Source organism: Nomascus leucogenys, chromosome 2, assembly GCF_006542625.1.
Source record: "Nomascus leucogenys isolate Asia chromosome 2, Asia_NLE_v1, whole genome shotgun sequence".
Classification (NCBI taxonomy): Eukaryota; Metazoa; Chordata; class Mammalia; order Primates; family Hylobatidae; genus Nomascus; species Nomascus leucogenys.
The window spans coordinates 20,066,116-20,078,126 of NC_044382.1; the positions used below are offsets into that span (position 1 = coordinate 20,066,116).

Here is a 12,011-nt window from a genome sequence, read left to right on the forward strand (position 1 = left end):
ATCATTTCTCTTTTCTCCTCTTTCATTCCCTGTGGTCGCCATTGTCAGATCAGTCTTTTGTGGACTCTAGCAAGTTCTCCAGTGCAGGGTCTCTCCCGGGACTGGCCTTCTCCTGAAGTAGGTCACTCAACCTTCCCTTCCTGTTGCCTGTGTCAGAGTGAACGTGTGCGGGGCTGATAACAGGGAGGGGGTGAGCCATAACTTGATCAGAGCCCTGAGGTTAGATCATCATAGACCAAAGACCAAAGACTGCCTACTGGGATTAAGAAACCCCAGAACACCACTAGAGTATTCTGATTCATACTAAAATCGTTCAATCGCTTTCTCACCATTGCATGTGGAAAATAAAATAGTTGCTAAGAGTTGAGATGACCTTTTCATTAAGAATAAAAGGTTACCCACCTTTTAAAACTGAGCACATCATTTCTTACATTTTTCTTATGAGCTCAGCACTGGGTTGTGTGTCATATGTTGAGACCTGCACAGCCTCATTCATTGCCCCCAGCAGGATTGTGTGGTAGGTACTCGTATCTCCTACTTGACAGATGAGAAAACTAAAGGTTAGAGAGGTTATGAAATTGCCTGACTTTTAACAGCTGATACATGGCAGAAGCTGGCTTCAAACTCAGACTCAAATATTCATCTCCTAAATACTTTATTACTCAGAGGTGCTAAAAGAGACATAGCCAGGGTTCCTAAGGCAGCTGGTAGGGAGGTAAGATTAATAAACTAGTCAACCACCATTTATTGAGCACTGAACACTGTACCTGGAGCTGTCCTATGCATGCAGCAGATTTTATACCATTTAATCCTCACATCTTCCTAAAGTATGAGGGCCATTATGGTCTTCATTGTGCAAATGATAAAATGGAAGCTTAAAGAGGGTAAATACCTGACCACAGACATAGTCAGTTAAATGCTGGAGATGAATGTAAGCCCCATCAGAGTCTGTGCCCTTAAGCCCAGCTATACAAAGTTTCCCACAGTGTCTTCCCTTGGTGGCTGGCACCTCACTGACGGAGGTCAGCCTGGAACTGAGGGAGGGGTGAGGAAGGCAGTGCACATGTCTGGGATGTCTCAGCCCTGTTTCTTATGTACAAGTACATACATATTTATACTTGTCTACACATACTGTTTGCTGGATGCTTTACATTCTGATGAGCATATAGTGATTCTCCTGAAGACCGTATGATGTTAGCACTAGTCCCATTGTAGAGATGGGAAACTTGAGGCTCAATTTGATACAGGTCACATGGCTAGTAAATAGTACAGCTAAACTGGAACTCAAGCCATGTGACCCCAGAGCCTGAGCATCCGATCACATTGTGTTTCTGCCTCCAGAAGGACTCTTCAAAATACTCCTCAGCCCTGCTTGCAAATCTGCCCAGCACAGCCAGACTCATTGCCCCACAGAGCACGCCGCTCTTCCCCACTCTAACATACAGTGGCAAATCCATCTTCTTAGAGGAAAGAGGAAAAAAAGCGTGCCTGTGCAACTACATTTCAGGCAATATTACTCATGATAGAAAATGCCCACCTCCACAAAGTAGAGCCACTCATTCCTGCAAATCTCATTCTCTTTCAGCTAAAAATAATGCTTTGTCACCCTCAGTACACCTCCAGCTGGCAAACTAGGGATATAAAGCTTGAGCGAACATAACTTATAATAGGTTTAAGTAATGATCATACATATGGAAAGCAGAAATTTACCATTCTTGAGCTGCCAATCTCAGCCCTTGCTAAACATAGATTTGACATCAGAAACAAGATATGATGGGCTTTATAATCAGCAGTTGAGGGGAAGCACTGGAGAAGAAAAGGCCCCCGCTGTTGGAAGGTCAGTGGCTATATCACAGGCCAACAGTGACAGAAGTGGGCAGCTCCCAGGAGGCCCAATGTCTTCTCATGCCCTATGGTCCTAGGAAGGAGCAGGAAGTGGTTGGAAACAGGGGCTGGGCCCAGATCTTATGACTTCCTGGGTTTCGGGAGATCTGGTTATCACCTGAAAGCCAGGATCTGGATGAGGGTATGTGCGTGTTTAAGTAATGATGAAATGGCTTCAGGACAGGGATATATACAAAGTTTGTGCATTTGTCCTCCCAGGGATTTTCTAACTCAATTCCTACCCACTTACAGATCCCAAAAGTACGGAGACTGTCCCCATTTCTCTGAATAACCGCTGAGTCTATGCCTCTCTGTCACCTTTCCTAACACAGGGCCACAGTGTGGGAGGTTTGAGGTCTGACTCAGGGACACACCTTGTGCTGGATTCACTGTTGTGGACGACACTGCCCTTTCCTTCTGATTGAACAAATGTCAAGGAGACTTTTTTGGATTTTCCCCTATCCCATGCCCTGACTATTGAGCATGATGAAACAACTATAAAAAGAATGGACTGGGCGCGGTGGCTCACACCTGTAGTCTCAGCACTTTGGGAGGCCGAGGCGGGTGAATCACCTGAGGTCAGGTCTTTGAGACCAGCCTGGCCCACATGGCAAAACTTCGTCTCTACTAAAAATACAAAAATTAGCCGGGCCTGGCGGTGCAGCCTGTATGTTCCAGCTACTAGGGTGACTGAGGGAGGAGAATCATTTGAACCTGGGAGACAGGTTGCAGTGAGCTGAGATTGTGCCACTGCACTCCAGAGCAAGACTATGTCAAAAAGAAAGACAGAAAGAGAGAAAATGGTTTTTGTTTTGCTCATACTGTCATATACCAAATATCCCCACTTTTGAGTTGTCAGTGATGGACATACGAATGGAGAAATTAAAGTCAAATTAATGTAAACATCTCACTTTAAGCTCTTCTTTCTGCCCACTGCACCCCCAGGTGCTGTGCTGGCAGGTGGGGCCCACACTCTGGGACTTGCCTCTTTACCCTCTGCACACAATCTCCAGCAGGGCAAAGAGGACCCAGCCTTAGGTGGGCACCAGTTTTTCAGGGCACTCTTGCTTGAGCCACAGAAGTTTTCCCTGAGAAAGGTGACATTCAGAGAATTACTTCATCTTTAACTTTCCAAACTATTTCTACCATAAAAAAAAAAAAATGGATGTAGGCAGGTTATGGAATTGGTGTAAGGATCCCTGAAGTGTTTTATTCCACCTTTTTCCTTTTCAATGTTACAGTAGCACCTACTTCATTGGGACCCACCTCGTTCAGAATTGTGATCATTAAGACAGGTTAAGTGACTAGGAAGACTTGGTTAAGCAAATTGCCCAGGGAAACGAGATTAGAGGTGCCACACTTAGGCCATTTAAGTGTTTTCAAGGCCTATTTACCTCCAACTACCACTCTGTTAACTAACTGTACATGGTTCTGTTTTTTAAAGCCGACTCCTGAAAGACCTCTTCCCCAGCAGCGCTCCCTTAGTCTCCTCTGGTTACTACACGTATGTTTATTCCCCAAGAACTAAGCATGGCCATGTCACATGGTGGTGATGATGGCGAACACAGCCACTGACTAGGAGGGCTTATTCCCAGCCTGGCTTCCAACCACCCTTAAGGTAGCTTGTCTATTGTCCCTGTTATACAGAGGCGGAAACTGAGACTGAAGCTAAGTCGGCTTGTCCCCATTTACACAACTAGCAAACAAGGGAGCCTGGGCTTTAAGCCCAGACAGATTGACTGGACTATGTTAAGGCCCTATGCTATATTACATTTCTATATTCAAGTCACTAGGTTAGGCCCATGAGGGCTACAAAATCCTGCCCTCAAAATCTTCCCCTGTATTAGGGGAGACATGACACCAAAGTAAATAAGGAAGATCTGTCTGGGAGAGGCTGGGCACTCAGCTGTGGAAGTACAGAGGAAGGAAAGATGAAGGAGAATTAAGAACAAGCTCAAGGAGGAACAAGTGGGATTCAGGCCCAGGGAGATGGGGGCAAGGGGCGCTTTCAGCAGAAAGACTGAGGACAACCTTAGCCAAGAAACAGAGGCAGACATGTCCTGGATAACATGTGGTGACCAGTAGGATTCACAGATTCTATCATGATTCCAGCTGGCTTTCTCTCTCAGGTAGATAAAATGTTTGAAAAAGTTACCATATATCTGAGGGTTTTTTTTTTTTTTTTTTTGAAAAAGCAACTCTAGTCTCAACTTCCAGAGCCTCACAAAATGTCCTGTTAAAAAATAAAAATATGGTAGTCAAAAAAATTTAGAATGTGGTGCTTCCTGGATCACTATCTTGGAGATCCACAATTAAAGTCTCTGGGGCATCCTGCAGTTAAATAAAAATGACTATTTCATTTAGTTTGGCAAACTTGTTCGCCTACAGAGTCCTTTTCTGCATGTTAAGAACATTTAACGTCATAAGAAAAACTTTGGAAAAGGCAACTATATTTTGGATATAAAGAGAAAAATGCAGAGATACCTCTTTCTACTCTTATGCAGGTGAAGTAATTGATAAATCCTGGTCTCAGATACTTAAGTGTGTCTGTTTTCCAGAGCCAAAGACTTGAGTCACCAACTATGCTCAGTCTTTGTCCATGGAGATGTCCTCTCCCTTCTCCTGAAGCTTATGCTGCTTAGAGCTTGGGTTTCAGGCAATTTAGGCCTCAGAGGACTTCATTATTCAAGACAGAGGCATCCCCAAGAAGGCTGTTACATGCCATTGGAACCCCCGCTGATGTAGTGATTCCAAACCTTAGCCATGTCCTGGACAGTCTATGCATGAAAAATTAAAAACAAAAAGGCCAGAATAATTTCACAAAAATAGCATCCATATACTGATGTTTTTCTTTTCCACCTTGCTGAAGCTCAGGCTGGCTCTTCTCAACCCTAGATATCATGCAGCCCAGGACCAAATCCTATGGAATTGTCATTTTTTCCATGCACATATTCAGTTGGTGCAAGATTTACCCACTCACTTAACCCCTGTTCCTGATTAGCTCATAATTTTTTTTTTTTTTTTTTTTTTTTTTTTTTTTTTAGGAGTCTCCCTCTGTAGCCCAGGCTGGAGTGCAGTGGTGCGATCTTAGCTCACTGCAAGCTCCGCCTCCCAGGTTCATGCCATTCTCCAGCCTCAGCCTCCCGAGTGATTAGCTCATAATTCTTACACATGTAAGAATTGGTGGTTTGGGGAAGACCACATTCCACCCTCTCACTCCAAACCCTCCCAGCTCTGCAGAACTTTGTTTTGTCTTTGTTTTTATCAGAAATATGGAAACGGTAATGAAAAATGCATTGCCTCTCAAAGCAATAGTTTTCTGAGCTTCCGTCAGAGAACATGATCATCCAGCTGCTGGGGAAAATGGCAGAGCCACCATGGTCTTGTGATGTCTCGGCACGTGGTGCTGAGAGGGTGGTATCCTCATGGGAATCTTTATGCACTCCACTTGGGCAAGTTAGCATGCCAATGGCATTTCTGGAACATTCCAAGCTCCAGACACCCATCCCTCTCACCCACATAATGAATCTTCAGATTGCAGCACAGATATAAGAAAAACAACTCCTAAAACTCAAGATCTTCAGGCAGTTGTGCAGTGGAGTTTCTCTATTAAAAGGGCCTCTTTGGAGGTATCTAGGCTCAGAGGCCACGGGCAGGGATCTTTTCCCATAATTTACTCAACAGCAAGGGTTCTGCCCTTGGAGTTTAGGAAGTCATGATTGGGATTTAGAGAACAGTAATGCTTTGATGTCACATGCAAAATTCTGGGTGCAGGCAACATGGGCCTTAGAATGTTCCAGAAATGCTGTGGCATGCTGTCTTGCCCAAGTGGGGTACATGAAGATTCACCATGAGGATACTCAGCACTGTGTGCCAAGACATCACAACCTCTTTTGAAGAGAGGTTCCATAGCTCCCATTAGACTCTCAGAGAAGGCTGTGGGCTAATGAAGGCGAGGTAGGAAAGTAGGAGTGGGCCAAACCCACCCCCTAGACCCATATATTTGTTTTTAATTTCAATTTTGTGCTATCATGTATAAACTTGGCTATTTCATTTAAAAAAAAAAAAAACAAAATCTACATCTCCAGCTTCTCTTGAAATATTTGAGAAGATCAGTGGCTGTGAGCAGGCATTCCTGCCCAGTGGCATTTGGTGGGAGCTGAGTCATTGCCCAGGCATGCCCTTGGCACCATCACCTCCATCCTCACCCACCCAGGGGATTCGCTCACTCCTGTTTGCAGCCTGGGCTCTTGGGGTGCTGGAGTTTGTAGCCCCAATGGTCCAAAGTAAAAAGCACTGTTAGCTATGAACTGGCACATCAGTTAGCTTTGCTTTAGAACTTTTAATGTGGCCCTAAGTGGAGGCTTAATCTAGTTGATCTAACACACTATTTGGGTACCAAAAGACTGCTTAGATTTTTTTTTCTTTTTTTAAATTCTGGCCATTCAAATGGGATGTTTTCACAGCCCAGCTGATAAATGTTGGCTGGACCCACCAACCAAATTAGCTTTTTCCTTTGCTTTGAATCATATTGATACTGCCTGAGTTGTGTGACTATATTATAGGGAACTTCTCTTTAATGCCAGGCACACAGAATAGATTTTGGTGGAAAGCAAAAGTAGACTTGCACCTTTTGCCACAGGCTTAAAACTCCCGCTGTCTTTAATAAAGGTGCCTGGACCCACCTCCAGCCCGGATGAAAAGATCCTTCGGGAGGCAGAGCCATGCTGGGCTGTCACACAGCAAAGAACCCCCTGCACCTCCTTGCCTTTGGAGCGATAGCATCTTGAATTCTCGAGTTAAGGCTTGGATTGAAATACTGAGCTCCTGGTTTCAGTCAAACCTAGGGCTCACTTGAATCTTAGGGGGACTGCATTTCCAACTGATCCCAAGTCTTTGGGGGTTTAAGTTGGTCTGCATTTGGCAAAAGACAACTTCCTGTTTCTAAGAAAAAAAGGCTTATGAGGGCTTATGGAAAGGACTCCAGGAGCTTTTGGGCTGCAAAAAGGCTCTTGCAAAACAACATTTGGATGATTTACGTGTAAATGAATCAGAAACATGTGGATTGAATTTCCTTGTGAATACAGATGGGTTTAAAAATTAACGGAAAAAGTGTTTGGCAAAATACTTTTTGGGTTTCGTTTTAATTGAATCTAAAATGCCAGGGGTGGGGGTGGGGAAGCGGGAGGAACGTGGGGGTCTTGGGGCTAAGAGCCCAGGGTGTCCACTTGCAGGATTTGTGGTACTGGGGTTCGCTTTTTGTTTTTAAAGGCACATTCTTCCAGAATAGTAAACGAATAGTAAACGAAGAGGGCCACTTCCTAGACGCAGTCATCACTGACAAGAACATTAATTTACATTTAGATTTGCCATAAAAAGAAAGCAATGACTCTCTCTGCCTGACAAGACACTCAACTGTCATTGGGAGCCAAAGACGGCTGCCCCTTGCTTGTAATGTCAGCATCTCTTTCACCTTGACATGTTTCAAAGTTGTCACCCTGTTTTAATTTTCTTAGTTATCCTTTTATTCTTCCCAGCAATCACACAAAGTGTGCCACATGGGATGGTGCCTATTTGACATAAGAGCAAATACAACTCAGAGAAGTTAAGCAATTAACACAAGGTCGCACAGCTAGTTTAGTAGCAGAAGTGATGGGTTAAAAATCTCAGCAGCTAACCTCTATCAGGTCCTCACTGGGAGCTGAACCCAGGCTAAGCACTTTGCATATGTCATTTTATTCACCTCTCCAATAACCCTAAGTGTTGCTGTGATTGTAGCTACAGAAGCTGAGCTTCACAGCAGAAAAGCCAGAGGTGGGACTCAGGCCTATCTGATTCTGTGTTCTCTAAATACCACTATCTGCGACCTCCTAGCTTTGAACGCTTTCAACAATTTTTGGTTACCTTAAACAGCCTTCTTTTTTTCCCAGGATCTCACTCCAGCTTTCCCAGGCTACAGTTTTCTAGGAAATATGGTCAGATCATTCCCGAAACGTTGAGTGAAGCCGTGATATGGAAGACATGCTGCAGTTTCATGCAAACCTGTCTTCTCCTCCCAGCTATGCTTTCTCCCAACTTTATGTTCCCAGTGAACAAGGCCTGCTGTAGCTGGCATTTCCTTCTCCTAGCTTAAGGACCTAAGCAAAGGCACTCACGATTCCTGCTCTGTGGCTTAGTTTTTGTGCTAATACAGAGGATAGGGAGAGCCATGTTTTTGTAGAAATTGCTTGCAGTTCGGATGGACCCCTTCTTTATATTTTGGATTGAAGTGGAGGGAAAAAAGAGTGACAAAGTGAAAATTCTCACTATTTTGCAAGGTTCGAAGCTGCAACTTCCCCAGTGGTATTCAAACTATGCAACTTTCCAGTTATGCCTTAAAATTGAAATCAGATTTGGAGGGATGTTTAGGATATTTTATTCTGTTAAAGACACATACCCATGCTGATTTATTATAATTTTTAATAAAGCACATGTATATTTTATAATGAAAACTCATTCCAGAGAAGATGAGAGCAAATTTGTGGTTAATATTCAAACAAGATAGTTGTGTGTGGGTGGTTTTTTTTTTTAATCTTTATTATTTTTCTCAGTGAGAAGTTTGGACGCAAAAAAACCATTGACTTCTGTCTTCTCTTTCATAGCGATATCTGGCATGATTGTTCCTCCTATGTGAAAGAATTGCCTTGAAGAATTGTATTAATGAAGAGGTTGGATTCTGCTACAGAGAGTAATCTGATACAAGTCCCAGAGTGGAACTTTTAACTCAGGCCTTTTTAAGAGGAATCACAATAACTGCAGATTTTTAAACAAACAAAATCACCGACCTTGCAAATACTGAAATTTGGAAGAGGGATCTGCAAGTGCAGGGTGTTGGTTAAAGTTGTACCTCCCAAGTATTTGGGGGATATATTTATTCTGTATTGACAAAAGCAAATCCACTTTTTCTTTTTCTTTTTTTTTTAAGCTTAATTCTGCAATCATTTGTCTTTTATAAACCGTAAAGCTCTATACAAGGGACACTATAAATAAGACTCCATGTTTTAATTTATGATGTTTTTAAAGCTGTGTAAAGGAAGAATGAAGTGGTGATATTTACAAAAAAGTAAAAAAAAAAGAAAAGAAAAAAGAAAAAAAAAAAGCTTGTATGGGACAGAATAGGAATGCCAGTTAGATTTTTTAGAAGAACTAAGGGTCGGCTTTTGCGCCTTAAAGCATATCAAATGGTAGTTAGCTCAGACAGTGCATTTTCAATATCTAACTTAACATGCCACCCCTTAGCAGTGCAAGCTTATTTATCTCTTTTGTATTGTTGTCTTAAGTAACTGTGTAAATAAATGCAGCCTGGAAAGTTAAAACGCGATGTAAGTGATCACATTTTTCCCTCTACTCGAAAATCCAGTGCCTCTAGACAGATTGTTAAAACTGCATATTTAAATCTGATCTCATTCTCTCCTTTTACTTAAGTCAGTTTCTTCTGAAGCCGATGGCCTCTCGAGAGCTTGGTGGCACACATACTGTGTGAGAATCTCCTTTGAGACTTCATGGAACAGGGTCCAGGCACAGAATTCCACACTCTGCCCTCCAGTTAACAAGCCAAAACCTCACGTACGCTCCCCCATTTGCAAGTTTAAAGTTTACTCATCCTAAATGCTGACTTCATACCTATCTTCCAAAAGTTGATAAGAGCAACGTGGCAGGTATTTTCGATTTTCCCATTCAAGATACTGCCTCTACCAGTCGACCCTTACCATTTGTAACATAATAGATTAAAACAACAGGTTAAGTGCTTTGGAATTAAGAGTTAAAGGGAACCCGGGGTGGGGAAAGGAAAAGAAGGTTGAGACCTCCAAAACATAGTTTTCTGTTCTATGGGAATTTTTGCTCTCATTATCTGGGAAGTGTTCTTAAAAATAAGAATTAAAAGCAAAGATGCAGCAAAGCTCTGAGGATGCATTTGCCTGATATTTTTTTCTTTGCTCTTGTGTTTTTGTATGTAGTTATAAATACTGTAGATTTTTTTTGTGATTTTTTGCCAAAGTTCTTGTTCTATTTATACATTTTAATGTCTTAAGACATTTTTTCAATATCACAAAAAGATTTTACTGCATATTTTGCAAAGAAAAAAAGCTCACTACCTTTAGCTTGCACATACTTGCAAAGTTAATTAAAAGGCTTTTTGTTTTAAAGGGGATTTTGTAAAATATCCATATAAATAATGTATTTATCTTTCGAATTTGTACATTGCTTTTCCCTTCTTCCTCTTCCTCCCACCCCCAATTTATTTTATTGTGTATGTTTGCTATGTGAAAAGTGCGTATTTGTTTGGTCACCTACACTTGTATTAGCTGTTTCAATGTGATTTTTAAACATTTCATTTATAGTTATTTTTAGTATTGTTATAAACCATGCTTCAGTTTTTTTAATTTCCACCCAAAAGTCATTGTCTATTTTTGTATTATTTGTAAGTTAAGAAGTTTTTTCCAATATATGGCAAAAAAAATAGTAGCATATTATTCTTGTAGTATTTAGTTCAGTAGATTAAAAAAAAATGTATCCTTTGCTTTGGAAGCTTACAAAACAACCCTAATGCTGTTTTACTCTATTAATATGCATGGAATCTCTCCCTTTGGAGTGACGCATTTTGTGCATTAAATTCTAGGGAGAAACTTCATAGAAATCAATGAACATACTTTCTTTCTTAAGTCTGCTTGTATATTTTCTCTGTCTTTCACATAAATATAAACCAGCAGATTGGATGCCTTAACAATGCAAATCATATTCATTTCACTTGTACATTGTAACTGTGCACCAGAACTGTCAGTCATCACTAACATTCTAAGAAAAAAGAAAAAGAAAAAAAGAAAAAAAAAAAGAAATCGAAAAGCACAAAAGAACTGTTTTGTTACCTTAAGACAATGTAACTTTTTCTAGTAGAGCAAGAAATCATTTACAACAATGCTGCAACTGTGCATGCCCCCATATGGATTTTGCAATGGTTTTCACTAGACTGTCAAGAGTGCGATTTTTATGGGTTGGGGTGGGTGGGGGAGGGGAGTTGTGGGAGGGTAAGGGAGGGAGGAAAGCTGTTTTTCATGGTGAGAAATAATAATGATGACTAATAATAATAAAAAAACTGGAAAATGTAAGCAAGGTGGACGCATTGCTTCTCGGTACTCAGAAAGGTTATCTGAATTTGCGTGGTAAGCGCTGGCCTGAAGATGTACACAAGTTAAAGCCATATTTTGTCTGGTGAGCCCCTTAACTGTTTCTGAAGGAATGAACGGTGAGCCGGGAAGGTGCCCGGCTTAGACCTTGACAACAGACGCTACCCATTTGTCAGCCATGTGCAGTGGTTAGAACTCTTCTTGAAAGTCCAAAGAGCCTTTAAAATGTGTATAATTTGTGTTTCGTTGCTTCCATTTCTATTGATTAGATGAAAAGACATTCTGGCCCTCTGATCCTCTTTCTTCTCCACAAAAGTTTTACAAATAAAAGATGTTCCCCTAAATACAGAATATGGCTTTAAGAAGAAAATGAAATGAAGAATTAAATTAAGAGTTCAGTGTTGGGGCAAAAATAGAGCTTCTGGATGACTGGATTGCATAACATTGCCCTGGCCTCACATTGTACTAGGATGCAGCTTAAATGAAGTCATCTCTAAATCTACTAACCTTTCACCTTCTTATCAAAACTTTTTCAATAGACACACACTGTACAGTTCAATTGTTAGAGAACCTAACTACTGTAGAGATTGTTATAATTTTTTTTTTTTTGCAAAAATTCAAGCTGTAAAAACTTTTCAACTTTCACAATATTTAATTAAAGTTACTTCCTGTCTGTGATGGCATCTCCTAGTTGTGTATTCATTTCTCTATTTCAGATGAGCCAAAGTCCAACATAATGTAAAAGGTCTGTGTTTGCAATGACTCAGATCAGTCTTGATACCCAGTGAAAAGGAATTGGGGTAGTGCTGGGACACCCTCTTTCTAATGTAGGTCCTTGGGGATTTGCTAATCTGGGATGCAAATTGAACACACGCAGCGTACTGCTGCCCTCTGCCGGCGATAGCTGGACGTGCACATGCCCACACTGGTCCACAGAGGAGCCAAGAGCCCCCAACAACTTCA

The 12,011-nt window shown here is 41.5% G+C and overlaps 1 protein-coding gene across 4 annotated transcripts in view; it reads left to right on the forward strand.

Annotated features, from left to right (window-relative positions):
- EBF1 (EBF transcription factor 1) overlaps positions 1–11,731 on the forward strand; it is a 404,123-nt gene extending 392,392 nt beyond the window's left edge. For 2 of the 4 annotated variants that reach the window (XM_030825784.1, XM_030825793.1), the window contains exons 16-17: positions 49–117; positions 8,526–11,731. In XM_030825784.1, the coding sequence (XP_030681644.1) occupies positions 49–116 (68 nt within the window). In that variant the 3' untranslated portion in view covers position 117; positions 8,526–11,731. The remainder of the gene's footprint in view (positions 1–48; positions 118–8,525) is intronic. The other 2 variants (XM_003268593.3, XM_003268589.3) reach the window with 1 other exon arrangement.
- The last annotated feature ends 280 nt before the right edge of the window (positions 11,732–12,011 follow it).